Genomic DNA, 17,441 nt, shown 5'->3' with positions numbered 1-17,441 from the left:
AAAATGTGTTATAGCGATCCTTAAAATGCATATTTGTTGACTCCATTTTAAAGAGAAGTCTTAAAAAATATATGATAATAAGGATAGCGATTAAGGAACACTCTGTAAATCGAATCTTTTTCACAACTTTTGCAAATTATTCTGAATAATTAGTGTTTAAATTCAATTCGCCTTTCTAACTTACTTGTAGAAGGGGGCGCTGCACATGTTTCAAATTCGTCATCCAGAATCTCTGCTGCCGTCTTGAGAGCAACGCTGATCTTATTACATTCTCAAATACCTCATTGACACCGAAATGAGTGAGGACACTGGTCTCGTAATAAGGTGCCCCAATTTCTTTGGCAACTTGTCTCCCCTGTTCCGGGGATAGAATATCACACTCCCTCAGTGGCCTGCAAAATAAAATACGAAATAAATCAGCCTGAATTGAATATAGTAAAGATATAATGCATTAACTACTGTCCCATTAACAAACGCACCAAACACTTTTAATGTTATGCCATGATACTTGTTGCGACCATCATAAGGTAGTAAAAGTAACCACGTTTCCAGACCATAGTATTGGCTAAAAATGGTATTGACAACGTATTAAGGTTGCAGCAAGTACGTAAGATATTGAGGTCACACGTTTCGAATTGGCTATCGGTGTAAAAAAAGGCACAAGTGTTTAAGATATTAATAACAGTTTGTAATTTTTTGCACGTATTTCTTGTTCGACTAGCCAAACACTTATAACTTTATAGAAGGAAGTTAAGGAGATAAATAATTTTTGATTTCTCAGAACTTTATTCATAAAACATTTTTTTTTTCAACTTTAGAAGATAAAAGGAAATTAAATTTTGAAATTCTAATAAAATCTTTTTCTATTAATTTCCTTAAGTTTTTTTCCTTCTAAATCTTGAATGGCTAATTAATTCTAATAATACAGCTTCTGCCCTTCATCAACCACATTTCTGACGCAAGATATCCACGGTTGTTCATCTATTTTGAGTTAACCCATTCGATTGCGGTTAGAAAACCAATGGACAAAAGTCTCAACAATGTAGCATATTATTTTTATAAACCTCAAAAAACAATTAAAAATGGACATTGTAAATCTGTCTTGTAGCAGAGCTTCAAAGCAATTTGAATCTTTTGAGAGTGTCTAATCATTTTTTGGTTGAACGGCAGTTTCGTGGTTTTGCCCTCACTTTTGCAATTATCTTGCAAAAACGAAACGAATGAGAAGCTTCGAAAGTTTTGGTGAATCGAGTTTTAGAAATATGGCTAACTATGGAAAACGAGATTAAAGTTTAACAATTCGTAGGCATGTGATTCATTTTTACGAAACTTGGTTTTAGTAGTCTCTAATTCTTCTAAAAATTTTAATTTTCGAAAATTTACAATAAGACATTATGTTACTCTTTCAAAAAAAAAAAATCTTTTGGACAACTTTCAAGAAAAAGAAGAAAACATGAAAGTGGTGTTATTCTTCTTTTTTGGTCTCCTATCTCAAGATGGCCATTTGGAATATAACAAAACTAAAAAGAAATACACAATTCTCCTACAAAAACTGATTTTTTATACAGGGCGTGCAGAGGTGATATCGAAGTTTCAAAATTAAAAATCTCATTTACAAAAGAGGATAAAGGGGAAAAAAGAAATCGAGTATTAATTGTAAAAAGTTGAAAAATGTTATGCAGAAATTTTGTTATTTTGAGACTATAAGTTGTCAACAAATGGCGTGGTACTGTGTATAGAGTTCTAGAAAAAAATATAAATGCCGTAGGACCGTAATCTCACATGTTATATTCCAGTACCTAAAACACACGTCGTTCGATAGAATTCTTAATTTAAAACTGCCTATCAACAGGATGACAATTATTGAACTATATGAAATAAAACTGTGATAACTTATGAACGGTTTGCGTGATGAAGTTCTAACTTCGTGGTGGGTCGCAGGGCATAATGCGTTTTAGTATGTCAACTTGTTACTGTCTGTGATTTGCAAGTAAGTGCCCGTGTTACAACGTGCCTGAGTGTATATCGCTCATGAAGGCCTACTGAGCGAGCAATAACAGCCCAATTGTAGCTCAAATGAAGTTTGCGATCGAGTACAAGCTAAACACAACCGGTCCAAGTGTGCTAACAATCAAGAATTTGATTAGCAAGTTAGGTAGAACTGGTAGTGTTTGTGATGACAGTGTTGGCAATGTCGGTCCAGAAATAAATGTGAAAACGTCTGAAAACATAGAAAAGACAAAATCCGTGTTTCAAACCAGCTCAAGGAAATCGATCAGACGAGCTACACAAAAGGTGAGAAAAAAACGGAAGACCCTGCAACAAATTGCTGTTGAAGAAGACCTGCATCTCTTCCCATACAAAATTCAAACCCATCAGCCAGTAAGTCCCATGGCCATGGGACAGCGGTTGTGTTTCGCCAACACTATTGACGAGAGAATTGATAAACAGGAATTTGTAGCGAATACGATTTGATTTAATGATGAAGCTCATTTTCCTTTGAATGGGTTCGTCAATTAAGCAAAGTGGTGCATTTGGGGACTGAAAATCCGCATTTCGTGATCGATAAGTCTCTCCACCCTCAATGGGTGATTGTGTGGTATGCAATGTCCAGTCGCGGAATAATCGGGACGTTCGTACGAACGGTGATATCTGAACGATATTTGAAGGTTTTAGAAAATGATTTCATACCTGTCCCTGATTCTACAAATGCGATTCATGCAAGATGAAACACGACCGCATCGTACCAAGAGTGTGTTTGATGTCCTGGAAGAGCACTTTGGAACCGCATTCTGGCATTGGATTACCCAGAGAACCACGAGAATGGGTCTCGCTTGGGTGCAATATTCTCCGTATTTGAACACACGTGACTCATTTTTGTAGGGCTATATTGAACACAATGTGTTCAGAAATAACCCCAAAACCACTGCTGAGCATTAAACTGTCATTCAAGAAGACATCGGCAGCATCGATGTATCGACACTTCAGCGGGTCGAGCAGCCTATGATGGCAGAAATATCGAACATGTCATTACCTTAATTCGAATATCTGCAGTGGCGTTTACATATTGAATAAAGTTTGTGCACTCAGTAGTCTTTGAATAATTTACATTTTATTCCATATAGTTCAAAAATTGCCACCCTCTAATAAGCTAAAACGAATTGCTCTTGTCATCAATGGTTAGCAGTGCAGTAGTAATTTTTAGAACTTAATTCCAAAATTTCTGTATAAAATTTTTACAGCTTTCATAATAGATATACAGTTTGTTTCAATCCACAATCTTCCTTCGTGTCCGAGAATTTTAATTTTGAAGTCAGTAAGCCATCCGCTGGACATCCTGTACAATGCATATAAGCAAAATAAATATTTAAATGAGACATGTTGCTACATCTATCCTATTTCAATCCTCCAAAAGATATTCATAACAGCATATCAAACATAAAACATTGAAGTACATGCATTCTACGCATTCTGTCTATAACAAAGCAAATAAATAGGTAAAACAAAAATGTATTAGTCATTCTATCATTCTATTACAATGGTCATCTAAAGTTAATTAACAAATTATTAACTAACACTGACTGGTAACTGACAGGTGGGAAATCATTCAGTATTTAATACAGTACTTGACCTGCAAATTTTTTTGGGGAAAAATAGACTTTCTCATCAACCAGCTATTTTTATCTGACAAACACCTGAAGTTATACCGAGTTAAACATTTAAGGTGGCATTGATCGTTATCAAACATAAATCAAAAATATTCCGAAATGAATTTGCTTATATGAGAGCCATAAAAAATGCACTCGAAATTTTAATTTCGCTTTTTATATTTATTATTTATTTAATATCGAATTTCTCATTCATTTTGTAACTATCACTTTGACAAGGTCGAGAAGAATTGGGTCTTCAGAGGAAGGCATTGGCCCACATTGGTCTGTTTGGCCAACGATGATGATGAAGATGGATGTTGATTTATCGTTTGCTAGATATTTTTTTTATGTTTTCGACCAGTTTTGCAATTGTTACGAACATTTTATTACAGTATAATCAGGTACTATCAATTACATAACTGTAAATTTCAGCGGATTTAATTGCAATGATTTTATAAGATTCATTAAATGAAATTATGTTTAACGGGAAAAAATCACCCGACCACGTGCGTTCGTGTTCCTTCAAAGCATGCAAACCCCGAGAAGTGCTTTTCTCTCTTTCGCCTGTCCTAAACAGTTTAAAAACTAGAAACAGAATACAATAAGCGAAATGTTCCTATTATCTTCTGTTTAATTTTTATTGATTTTTCAAATCGGTTTTGCTTTTAGGTACACTCTGTTTGTTGCTGTGATGAGAAGGTATAAGGACGATGAACAGTCAAATACTGTGTTATTGAAATTATAATTCTAATCTAAAAAAGGGAGGAAGGAATCGTGCCGACCAGAGGCAGCCCCAGAAATAAGGAGTGAGAACCAACTGATTAAGAGTTAGATACCTTCCAAATTCTGGAAATCTGCTTGAGACACATGGATGATTTCCCCTGTAAAACACACAAATCATTACATCATCCCCTTTGGCATTCTTTTTCTTAATCTTAAACAGGCAGCAATAGGTGAGTTCCAGGACAAGGAATTTATGGAACGCGCTCCAAATTCCTTAGCTTTTTGAAAAGTAAATAATCGTTAGACTGTCAATTTTCAAACGATCCAGTTCATAATTTTAAAGTGACACCATTATTTCGTGTTTCATGATAATTATTATATCAATATTTAATTTTATCAGAAAAACAAACTACAATAAGAAAGTTATAATTTTAAAGAATAATAAAATACAATTAGCGATGTTTAGAAATTTTGGGAATATTCTAATTGAATCTAATTCAATTTGTTGTGTTTAAAATGCATCAAGTCTCAATTTCTAAATATATACACTAAAGAGCCAAAACATTATGACCACCTCTTAATAACGAGTTGGCCCACCTTTAGCCCGCAACACAGCTGCAACCTGCCTTGGCACGGATGCCACAAGTCCTTGGTAGATGGCCGGAGACAGATTGTACCAGATGTTAAAGCAATGGTCACGCAAATCCGAGATATTGCGACTTAGTGGTCTTTGAACTCTGAGCTGCCGTTCTAGAACATCCCAAATGTGTTCCATCGGATTGAGATCCGGTGAGTTCGGTGGCCAGAACATTAATTAGAAATCAGCATCATGTTCCTGGACCCACTCCAACACAATTTGAGCCTTGTGACACGAGGCATTGTCCTGTTAGAAAATTCCATTTCCAGATGGAGAAACAGAGGCCATGTAAGGGTGCAACTGGTCCGCAATGATGTTCAGATACCCTGTAGCATTCATGGTCTGCTCTACCACAACCACGGGTTCCAGAAACGCCCAAGAGAACGTCCCCCAAAGCATAATATCGCTACCACCGGCCTGCGTATGACCTACTGTACATTGAAGGAGCAATTGTTCGCCTGGAAGAAGGCGTATCCTGACACGGCCATCGTCGTGATGAATGACAAAACGTGATTCATAGCGTGTAGACGTCCAAAACCATGTCGTCTACTGCTGATTTCACCGTCATTTATCCACTTTGCATAAGTATTAACAACTGTAGATTGCTAACAACCAGTCGTGCAGTTTCGGAATTACTTGATCCGAGCCTTCGAGCCATTACGATCTGCCCTCTATCAAAGTCGCTTAGATCAGCAGCCTTTCCCATCACACACCAAAGTAAGCGAAAGAATGATTCTTCAAACTCTCCAGCAACAGTTAAATACCACTTCCACCTGATCACGTGCCTTCCACGTCATACAGGAGAGTTCACTGCAAAATGTAGAGGTGGTCATAATGTTTTGGCTCTTGAGTGTATTTCATATGAACTTTTAATTTGTTGGAAAACTTACAGTAAAAAAACAATCTGAGCAGCGTCTAAAAATATTTTGTATTGAAATGAAGGATTTGTTACCAAAAGATCGTCTGTCTATAAAAAAAGATAGAACACAAAATCGTCTGTCTATATAAAAAAGAGAACGATAAAATATCTCCTTTCTTCTCTTAAGATAAAAACCGATTAAATTTTTTTTTGTCTGTTTTCGAATGGCAATGTAAGAACATCTTGGAATGATCTCCAAAAACTCCAAGCCCTGAGAACTCACCCACACATACACTATTCTGAAACCATAGCGTAAGCTAAAGCTCATGTCTTCATTCATCCGTCAAAGTCGCAAGAACAAGGCGATCCGTCATAGTCGCATCGTCTTTCCCTGATGATGGAGCTTCAGCTTTAACTTAAGCACTAAGACAAGTGATATGAATACATCAATGATAAAGGAATAGAAAATACGTTGTTTGACTTATGATATACAAAGCACTGTATTTAATTATCGACGATTATACACTTAAATTATTTGCTTGTCTGTTTCGGAGCTACAAAAAATAATTATTAGGTAAGTCATTCATGACAATGTTTTTAAACACCCGCGTTTAACGGTAGGTACAGTGGCCACTGGTCGCGAAAAAGAATAATAGAATATTTAAAACGATTTTTCTTTGGAAAGTTAAAGTTTGGGACTTAACTAGAAATATATTTTAAGTTTAAAAAATAATTTAAAAAAAAAGATGATAAATTAGAAAAGAAAGAAAATTTCGATCGCATTTGTTCGATCACAGGTTATTCATTGGTCATTAATTTTTCCTATCTTTTACAACCTTCCATATAAAGGTACATTGTACCTGAATAGACTTTCATAAACATCACAACATTTCAAGCCAGGGGTTGTAAACATTGCACCAATTGATGCTTATTTTCTTGTCGTCCAATAGGCTGGATTGGTTTTCAATTCCAGCCAATATGCTTTTCTTAAGACGTCACATAATTCTTTTCCTTCTTCAGTATAAATATTTATATTAAAATCACCGACTAAGACAGTAATTATGAAAAGAAGTTCCAAAATTATCATCTGCTTTTTTTATTTGATGCTGCTCTTTTTAATGCTTCTGTTAACCTGATTTTATGTCTCTTACAACTCATTTGTAATAGGATATCTGTAAGCGACGTGGCGTGGGTATCGATCCTAATTGGTTGTTCAAACACGTGGAATGCGTTTATGTTAACAGCTGTTCATTCTATTCTCTTTCGAGTAAGCCAAGCCCGTCAAGCATCAATTTTTTAAGTGACACATTCTATATTCTTTCACAAAGATTTCAATTCTTTCACTATAGATTTCTTACTTAACACAAAGACAGGCACGAAGCCATGTAGAACAAACTATTTATGAATCGAAGTTGCTAGGTACAAAAAACAAAAATAAATCACGGTTACAATAAAATACATAAACAAATAATAAATCTTAGTTAGTAAAAATACGTAGACGAGAAAGAATTATATTTTAACAAATTCGATGGGTGATACGGCGTTGTATTTAATTTAGTTGTATTAACATTCTAACTTATGTGAAAAAACGTGCTCGACTTTAACACGCCATCTTGTTTATAAATGATCAGCTGGCGCTGAGGTCATATGTCACCGTCTATGTATCAGTGATCGTCAACGTTTCAAGTTGCAAGTACCCAATTATGGTGTTGAAATGAGTTAAATCGATAAAGTTGATCTAGTCGAAAAGTTTGCTGGCATGAAAAACCTAAAACAACACCAGTTTTCTCAATGAGTAACAATAGAAGATTTTCCTCTTAACGATGTTTGCGTTATCCGCGCAATTACAGTTCAAGTCAATATGACAACACATTGCTAAGTTCAATGAGGTACATATGATCCATTTCAGTGACAGTAGTCGTGCAATATTACAAAATGGTGCTTTTACCATGGTACACACTCATTGGTATTCTTGCAACGGTAAGATAGTATACTGATCCATAATTATACGACAAAGAATCTTTTGTTCTTTTTTATTTTATAATTCAATCATTTCATTACATTGTTATAGTGGTATGTAGCGATTCAAGTTACAATGGTACATTCAAAATTATTACTAATTTAATAAATTCGCAAAATTTTAATGTGTCTAATTGATATTCATAATCTTTAAGTTTCGCATGGCAAAATGTTGCATTAAAATAATCTATTGAAACGAACAGTTGAGATTGCATTGATTGAACCAGTCATACGTGCCTAAGCCATACGCGCATTTGTCTAAAAATTTAATATTTTAATTTTGTATGATTAATCTCACTCTGATTTTTTGAACATGCTATTCTGTATCACAATTTAAATGTCGTAGGTAAAAAATTCGATAAGGCATTTAGTATCGAGATTAGTACAATAGTAGAATAATTCAGCTTCTTATTGTAAATCAAAAGTATTCAGCCAGTGAACGACGAACAATTTTATTCAACACGGTGGTTTCAAAATTTGTAATCTAGTTACACAAAATTAAATCCATGTGACATTTATTATTAAATTTTATACAGAGCTCATTAATTCAATCTAGTGCTTGAGATCACAATAGGCAAAACTGATAAACGAATCCATATGATTTAACGCATCAAACGCACAAAATTAAATCAACCTAACATTTATTGGTAAATGTTATATAAAGTTGAGAAATTCAACCTAGTGCTTAAGATCACAATTGGTACGATTGATAAGATACATTATTATTAACATAGCTCTTAATGTCAAAATTAGAGAAATTCGCATGCTTGAAAATTATTTAAAGTGTGCAAAATTAGTACAGTTGATTAATAGGGCAAAAATATTCAACTTGCTCTTTAAAATCCAGAACTTAAGGAATTAGTATGGGGAAAAAAAAGAATCATTCAACAGGAGACGCTTACGAGTTAAATTATAGATGCCGCACAAAACAGAGTTACAGATAATAATAATTTTAAAAAAAGATATAGTACCTGAAAAATGGACTGCGGTCTCTGCAGAGGCTGAGAAACTGTTCGTCTCTGTACATGTAACGCAAGTCATTTTTGCAGCCCACTAGTACGATGGGAGTACTTGGGCAAAATCGGCGAATCTCTGGATACCATATCACCTTGCAGTTTCTTAATGACATTGGATTTGCAATGGAGAAACAAAGGAGCACTACATCCGACCTGCAAAAAAGACACATTTCATTACATTATCTTGAGTTCAGTACACGTAGTTAAGCACAACAATGAACGTATACAAACCTCCCGTATGCAAATCTTCTGTCTTTATCATGATCTCCGAATGTGTCCCATAACCTTAGGGACACATTGACGCCATCAACAACTTCGCATGATCGTTCCAGCACCTGAAAAATTAACAATTCTGTATTACTACCAAATTACGTTAATTACAATGAATCGGAAATACCATACTACAAAATACATAAGTGGTAAAAATAATGACTGTATTTCTCATTAACAAGAGGTTAATAGGCACAAAAATATATAAAATATTCAAAGACAGGAAAGGAAGAACATTCTAATGCAATAAAGACAGAAACTCTAACTGTCAGTCTGTAATACGGTGCAAAAGTTTTCTTGGCTACAGTGCTCATCCAACTTCGAAAAGCTAAGCCTCTATGCACGATATTGGCTACAAAATGCCAATATTACCCTCCTCAGATAAGAAATTGGATAGTTAAAGATTATAAGCGTTAGGAATGTCACCAAACACTGGACAGTTTTGTAGCTAGCGAGAGCTACCATTTTCTGTGTTAACACTGAATCATTTACTTAACTTAATCAGTCCTACTCTGTTGCTTATGATTCAATTCATAGAATACAAAAAAAATCACTTCTATACTTTCTATAGTTCTTTTATTTATAGGCTTAATGTAAAAACTCTATGACTTTCATCAAAACATAGATTAGTGAAACAATTTAGGTTTACTGTCTTTTATTAGTGTTACTTTATAATCTTTATAAATCTTTTACAAGCGTTACAGAAACGTTCCGATTTCGCTTAACTGCAGAAAGTCGGGAATCTACGAGACAACAAAGTTTCTAGAGTAAAAAAGAACTGGTAGCTAAAATGTGGAGTTACTTCACTGTAGTTCTGCCATCTAGTAGGTCAGATATAGTGTACCAGATTTTGATTTTTAGGAAGTTAGGTGGATGTAGTGCTACTGCAATGCAATGAATCCTGTGAAGTGCATGTTCATATTTGATCATGATTATAAATAAGGAAATTTGTGAAGAGCATGTTCATGTTTGATCATGATCATTAATAAGGAAATTTGTGAAGTGTAAATTGTGATGATACTGGGTGCTGACATTCGGACATGCCAATTGGTAAAACAGTGTTTACAGTGTAATCTTTATAGTTTTATAATCTCTATTTCATTATTATCTATTTACTCGCTACTCTCTTTCTCTCTTAGTATTTCTTAATTATGCGTACATAAAAACAGATATTCAATATGCGTTAATTGATTTGATAGATTTTTAATTGTTAATTGACTAATTTACAACCCATTTTAGAGTTAATAAAGTACAAAGAGTAATTGTTTATTTTAAATTTGGAAATAGAACGCAAATATTATTCGGCAATTTCCAATAAGTCTTATAAAATTTGATGATCGAAAGTGTATAATATGGTTGAATATTATTGTTTCTAGAGCTAGGGGGGTGTCTAAAAAACGGTCCCGGAGTATTTTAAAACACTGACCTGTTGCAATTTTGTCCAAAGAGGTTTAAGACATCAAAAGTTTGTTTCAATAATAGCTTAGGAGTTGACAGGGGCGGTTTTAATAGGTATAAGTCCCCATACTACATTTATGCACATTTTTATTAAAATTTCGTCAAACACATGTTTTTTTTTCTTTCAAATTTGCTGAACGGATTTTGACAGCAAATGCTTAGAATACTCCAAGAAATTAATAAGATAGTCATGATTTTTTTAGGAACCTTATGTAAATATTTTATAAAAAGGATTGCAATCACCAACATATTATCCCCAAAATCGGTTCACCAAGTGTTCTAGGCCCTCTTACAGGTGACGATTGGAATGAGCAAAATTCTAGATTACAATGAATTACAGATATACGTGCTGAATGCAACCTGTACTGTGATAAGTTCTAGCCAAAACATTGATCATAGAAACTATGTCAGACGAGAAAAAAAAAACTAAGAATGGTCACTCAGTTGGGTTTAAACGTAGCATAATCAGTATTTATCTAAATGATTTAAATAAACAATTATAATTAAGTATCAAAAGAAATAAACGACTTACATCAAGTTCGGACAACAGAATTAAAACATTTTTCGTTTCATATTTAAAACGTATATTCTGGTTGAAAAACAATACAGAAAATTTATCACCCTATTAAACTAATTATACAAAAATTAGATCGTAAGCAAACCCCTAATTGGGTTAAGTTTCCACGGTTTTAAACGTTTATAGGTACTTCATCATTTAATAAAATTTCACTTCTTTTATTCTCATTTTTTTGTCTAATTTGAAGCCTCTAAATTGTCAACAACGAAGTTGTTTTCAGTTCATCTGTACTTGAGATTTGTCAACAACAAAACACAAAGAGGAATCGCACCTATAAAATAAAAACTGCAACCGTGAAGCTAATCCCTCGGGTTGTTGACACGGCTGCATGTGAATGTTTGAAGGCCGATTTGATATTGGCAGATTTCCAAAGACGCGCCAAGGCCCGATCTTGATCCTTTTTGCGCAGTCAAAACAAAGAACACCTCTAGGTCACTGTTATTCTTCTTCTCCGCTTTTGGCGTCGTAAGGAATTTCCGTTCGATTTTTTTCTCCCTTTCGATTTCACTCATTTTTCTTGTAAAAATACAAAGGTACACAGCAAAAAAAATTTAGTCAGGAATTCAGCATTTTTTTTCTTTAAAGAAAAGGAAGGGAACGCTGCAACAATTAGTGACAATTATTCAGGGTTTTTAAAACGAATGACTAAGCCAAAAAACTTGTTCTGAGTGTAATACAAATTTATAACATAACACGGCTTGTGGTAGGCAAAAAATAATCGGTACAAAATTTTTCAAAAAAAAAAAAAAGACGTTTTTTGGAACAGTATACAGGGTTATTCATAATTCCCTCCGCCTGTAAACGCCATTTTTCTTTACTACAACTGGCTTCAGTGGTACATGTTACTGCCATCTACCAGCAACTGCTTAAATTAAAACTTCCAATACTTTTGGAATAATTTCATACGTTCTTTTTTGCCATATTCGTCTTCATTTTTTTTACTATAACGCTTCGAAACCCCGGAGGGAATTATGAATAACCCTGTACATGTAGAAGACTATTTTTAATAAGTACAAATTAAAGAAAAGTACAATTTGCTCTACTAAAGTAATATAAGGGTAAGTTTTGTCGCAAAAATAAAATAAAATATACTGTTAAATCAATTATCAATATATAGAAACTCTTGTATTAATAAAAATTTAACCAATATCAGTTAGATAAAATTCCCACATACCGATATTTAATTGACATAAAAATAATTTAGTGGATAATTCCACAAATCACAATTTAAAAATTATATATGATTACTGTGCTGTTGATTCGAATCGATCATTTTTAAAATCAAAGAGACGAATGAATAATTGTGAAACTGTAAAACTCCAGCCAACAACATTCGCTACTGCAATTGCTGAAAAAACTCAATAGACGTGTAAAACCTGAATTAATTCCCATAAAAATTCGATAATGTAAAATTGTTAATTTAGCTTCTTTTCATAAAATTACTAAATTCCAAGAAGTTTGAAACAATGAAACCTGCAAGTAAGGCTCTATATGCCTGAACCATATGTATACCATCCATAATTTTGTGATTTTTTCAAGCATTATTAATTAAAATAAAAAAAAATTGGATGGAAAATTCAAATTTTTTGATTGATTAAATTGATTTATTTTTATAATCGTATAATGAAATAATGCATACAAAAATCAGGAATATTAGGACAAAAAGCTGAAAATCGGGTCAAATAAGGGCATAGGGAAAATTGGGAATATCAGACAACTACGAACGTTGAACAATCACGTCTGGTAGAGATGGATTTGCGTTTTGATCACTATGATGCTTAACCCTTTCTGACGCTGTTGAGAACCAAAAATAACAAATCACCAGAAACTTAAAAGTATTTGCTTCTAAGTCTCTATTGTTTGTAAGCAACCACTCTTCGTTAAACAACATAGTGATGGATTGGCAAATACGCTCCCGCCGTTTTTCTAATTTTTTTTAATTTATGGCGTTTAAGCTTTCGATTTCCTTTTATGCTTTCGTTCAAAAGTTAGTTTAATCGCACTTCATGGAACTCAACTGGACTGCCAGAAAAGGTGCGTCTCTGAGATCAAAATTTCCATTTTTAAACTTTGCATGCCATTCCTCCAGCAATGGCATTCGCTCCGTACACAACAAAATTGTTGAAATGTGTATTGATGACTAAATCTGGCTACGGAGCCCTAAATGATCGACCTTCTTTTGGCGTTGTTTTAGTTGTTGTAAACATATTAATCCAAGAAAGACTATCAATGATTTTTAAACTATATAAGGTGAGGAATTAAATAAATTTTTTCATCGTTCCAACAATAATAGTTTAAAAAATATAAATAAACGATATATTAAATAAATAATGATTTTATATGAACAAGTTTCAAAAATTGTTACCAATTTAAATAAATTGTCTTAAATCTCGGAACCGCTGGGATCCTTCCACGCAACCCTAGGGTTTCCCGAAACACGTATTAGGAATCGCTACATTAAATGATAAAAAAGAAAAGTTATATTTCCTTAACTTATTCTGTATTGCCACCTTATATGACTTTAATAAACTTTTTGGTACATAGTTCAAGTTTTTAAAAATATAACTAATAAAAAATTAGCAATAGGATTGGTGTTCCCTAAGTGTGTGTCTTTGCACCCTGAAGTAACACGAGGAGAGTCGTAAAATAAATCCGTCAGTAACATTTAGGATACCCTATGTTTTTTATGTGCCAGTTATGCATTTATAAGGTACTATTTGAACCACTTCTCAAAATAGAAAATCATCAGTTAAGGAGAGATTAATTAAAAACACTCAACCAACAAAACGTAATTGAAAAAATATATAAAATATATACAATATTTGAAAAAAATTTAAAATTTTTTTATTTTAAATTTTAACCACAAAATGGGACAAAAATAGATATTAAGTGAAGAAATTTCAAAAATATATGTTAGCCTAAATAAAAAGTCAAATTTCCATTAAATTGTTTTTTAAAAAAGTGATAAAATGCTTTGCATTTCAATCAGTAACTCCTAAACGTTCAAACTATCAACAACAAAAAAATATTTTAAAAAAATCTTAAATAATTAGTAACAATAATATGATAATTAATAATAATTTTAATAAAAAAATTATAAATCATAACCATGGATAAACAATTTTGATAAAAAAAAAATAATAATTAGATAATTTTATTTAAAAAATGAAACTATTTTTAAAAAGAAATTGTGTTGCAAAGGACTTAGTAGTTCCTTGTTTCGGAATTGTAACTTTATGCTTATGTAATTTAGAGAGACATGTGAAGATATATGATAATGTGGGACACAATATTAGGGAAAAAAAACATCATTTATGATACGATAAAAATGTGTGAACTATTGAATACAAAAACTGGTCTGAAGAGTAATTGTTCAAAAAAAGAAGAAAAAAAACGTATAACTCTATTTCCAAAGAATCTCTGGTCACTGATCTTTTCTTCCAATAATGTCCAACTAGTGTCCCCAGACATCGTTTTCTGAGAAATATCTTGAATAATTTCTGGTTATCAGCCATAAACACTCAGACGAGAATAAGGTTCAAATCAGAAAGAAGTTCTTTGCTCCTGCTAGCAAAAGACAATGGCAGGCGAAGGCGGATACGACCATTTCCAACTCAATGGAAAATAATGACATTCAAACTAAGGAATCGAAACAAAAAACGGAAAAATATGTTTTATTACTTTATTTTGACGGATGGCAACGGAAATGGACATCCAAATCGATTAAAAACAGCCACCTGATTTGTGGGTAAGTGCATGACGAAATCTTCTGACGTCACAAGTAAATCTAAGAATATATCCGTTTAACTTTTGACGCAATGACATGGGAGGTGTTGCTATGGGAATATGAATTAAGCACAATAAAGGATTAATATTTTTCTAGGATTTCACTGTCGAGACCTGCTTTACTTTGTCCTCATTACACTATTTACACTCAACATAAAAGAACTTTCTTCAAAATATTTACACAGAAGCGAAGGAGGAAGTCTGAAAAAAAACCAAAACAGATCGATATACCCACTAAGTCATTTTAAATTCTGATTCTCTAGAGGAAAAATAAAAGATTTAAACTTTTTATTTTTATTTTTCATGAGTTTAGAAAAATCATATCATCAGGTAGATTTACACCGTTTATAAAGAAGTAAAATTTCGAATTGTGTTTATTTTTATTTGGGAATTAAATATATTTTAACACAACTGTTCCCAAAAAGTGTTCCGCGGTACCCTATTGTTTCTATGAAGGATTACAGGTGTTTTGAGAGTGATAATGTTTTTTTTTTTAACCAGAAATATTTATATTTATTATCCAATCAATTATCCACATTATTTAATACAAGAATCTATAATTTATTAATATGAAATTATTTATGTAATGCCAACGAAGGATAGAAAAATCTCAAAAAATATTTATTTCAATAACATAAAGGAATGAATTATGAAAAAAATAAGCATTTATAAAAATCTCCATAAATATTTCTCCTCAAGCTTTTCAATTAAAAATAAAATAACCAATAGCAAAAATTAAGATAATTACAATTGATACAATTTCGAGAAGTGAAAAATTATTAAAACAAAATAGCAATGAACTGAAAAAATAAATAAATAAATTTATGAAATGCTGTTGACAAGCAGGGAGAAACTTTTAATAGGGTTTCGACAAATTTTAACAATTGCAAGGACCAGAAAATTTTATATTTCCTTAACTACCACCAAACGATTTTCCGAAATAATCAAGTGAATCAAAGAAATATCAGTACAACCTATTACATAAATAAATTACATAACACCATAATAAATTATTGTAGCTTTGGGAATAGGTTCCACTGGAAAAGTAATTCTGTTTAGATGTCCGTAAAACCTGTTTTCCAGCAAGAACAGTCTTTCAGCAGAGAAAGCATCTCTTTCTTTTTTACACATTTGGGTTCGTATTTATTGGTACTTATAATTAGGGATAAATAAAATTTCTTTAAGATTCCTAAATTTAAATATACTTGATGTAGGCTTCGGTTTGAAAAAAGAAGGAAAAAAAAAGCAGTTGAAAAAAGTTAGTGACGTAGTCGTCGTTTGATGCCAGATCATCAACTTTTAATTATATCTCAAGGTAATATGATGTTTCAAAGTGTTATCGAAAATTATTTTTTTATAATTTTATGTGAATTTTCAATCGTGAATGTGTTTGTTAAAAGTTAATGAATTTTGATAGTGGTTAGGGGCGCTTTATGAAAAAATCGGATATTTCGTCAGAGAAATAAGAGATATTATAATTTTGATATGTGGTTTTATTCGTTTATTTTCAGGAATTATTTACGGAGAAATTTTGATTCGTAATAGGAATCTTATCGTTAAATAGAACCTTTCATAAATAATGTATCATTCAAATAAAAAAAATTTACATGAAATTAGGCATTTACGCGAATAAGATGCTATTTTCATAACTGCTGTGAGATCGCAACAGTTATTCATAACTGTTACGTCAAGTTTAGGCTATCTAAAACCAGCGTCTTCCATACTTATTTTGAAAATGGCGCAAAACGTCAATTTAAGGAAAAGCGACGGTTTTTGAAATTGAAAAGTATTAGAGACATAATTTCTAAATATATAAAAATTGACTCCAACGCTGCATTATCAGGGCTTATACAAATTTTTCAAAACAAATTATTCACTGACTTAGATAGTTTTCATCTATACTCCATTGCAAGTTAAGAAAAGACCATTGCGGTATAGGATTTAACCGCGACTGCATATAGTTTATTTCGTTATCAAACTGTACAAATAAACTTTCAAAAAATTATATAGCCTTTAAAAAAATAAACAAAAAAAATGTTTAACACGTCAGGCAGAAATTTAATTCGTGTTATCATTTACGATATATACCATAGGATAGTATTCTTTCTTGAAAAAGAAACAACTATATGACATAGCAATAGCTTTAGATTTAATTGGATTCAATAAGTTTTGCTTTCCTCATTTTTTACGATTTGAGAAAGCAAACAAAAAGAAGGTTGCGCAACGTCGTTTCAAGAGTTGGCGATATTTGTTCGGGCCTGGCATTCATTTGGCATGCACTTAGATGCAAACAGGCTCTCTCCATAGCGAGAACGGTTTTTTCTTTATTTGCAATAAAGTATAGGTGGACAAATAAAGCGAAATTGACAATTTCTAACTAAAAATAATAATAAAAAAATTAATACATTTTAAAATATTTGAGTAATTTATCCATTCTCGAGCCCAG

At 32.5% G+C, this 17,441-nt stretch overlaps 1 protein-coding gene across 13 annotated transcripts in view; it reads right to left on the bottom strand.

Annotated features, from left to right (window-relative positions):
• Positions 1–17,441, bottom strand: part of RhoBTB (Rho-related BTB domain containing) — a 93,834-nt gene that overhangs the window by 14,481 nt on the left and 61,912 nt on the right. For 8 of the 13 annotated variants that reach the window (XM_043045206.3, XM_071177236.2, XM_043045205.3 and 5 more), the window contains 4 exons: positions 9,136–9,239; positions 8,860–9,057; positions 4,487–4,531; positions 185–392 (listed from right to left, as the gene is read on the bottom strand). In XM_043045206.3, coding sequence (XP_042901140.1) covers positions 185–392; positions 4,487–4,531; positions 8,860–9,057; positions 9,136–9,239 — 555 coding nt within the window. The remainder of the gene's footprint in view (positions 1–184; positions 393–4,486; positions 4,532–8,859; positions 9,058–9,135; positions 9,240–17,441) is intronic. The other 5 variants (XM_071177237.2, XM_071177239.2, XM_043045214.3 and 2 more) reach the window with 1 other exon arrangement.

This window comes from Parasteatoda tepidariorum, chromosome 2 (genome assembly GCF_982258835.1).
Source record: "Parasteatoda tepidariorum strain Cologne lab strain chromosome 2, Ptep-v5.0, whole genome shotgun sequence".
NCBI lineage: Eukaryota > Metazoa > Arthropoda > Arachnida > Araneae > Theridiidae > Parasteatoda > Parasteatoda tepidariorum.
The sequence above is the reverse complement of the archived record's forward strand: the minus strand, read 5'-3'. Positions and strand labels throughout refer to the sequence as shown.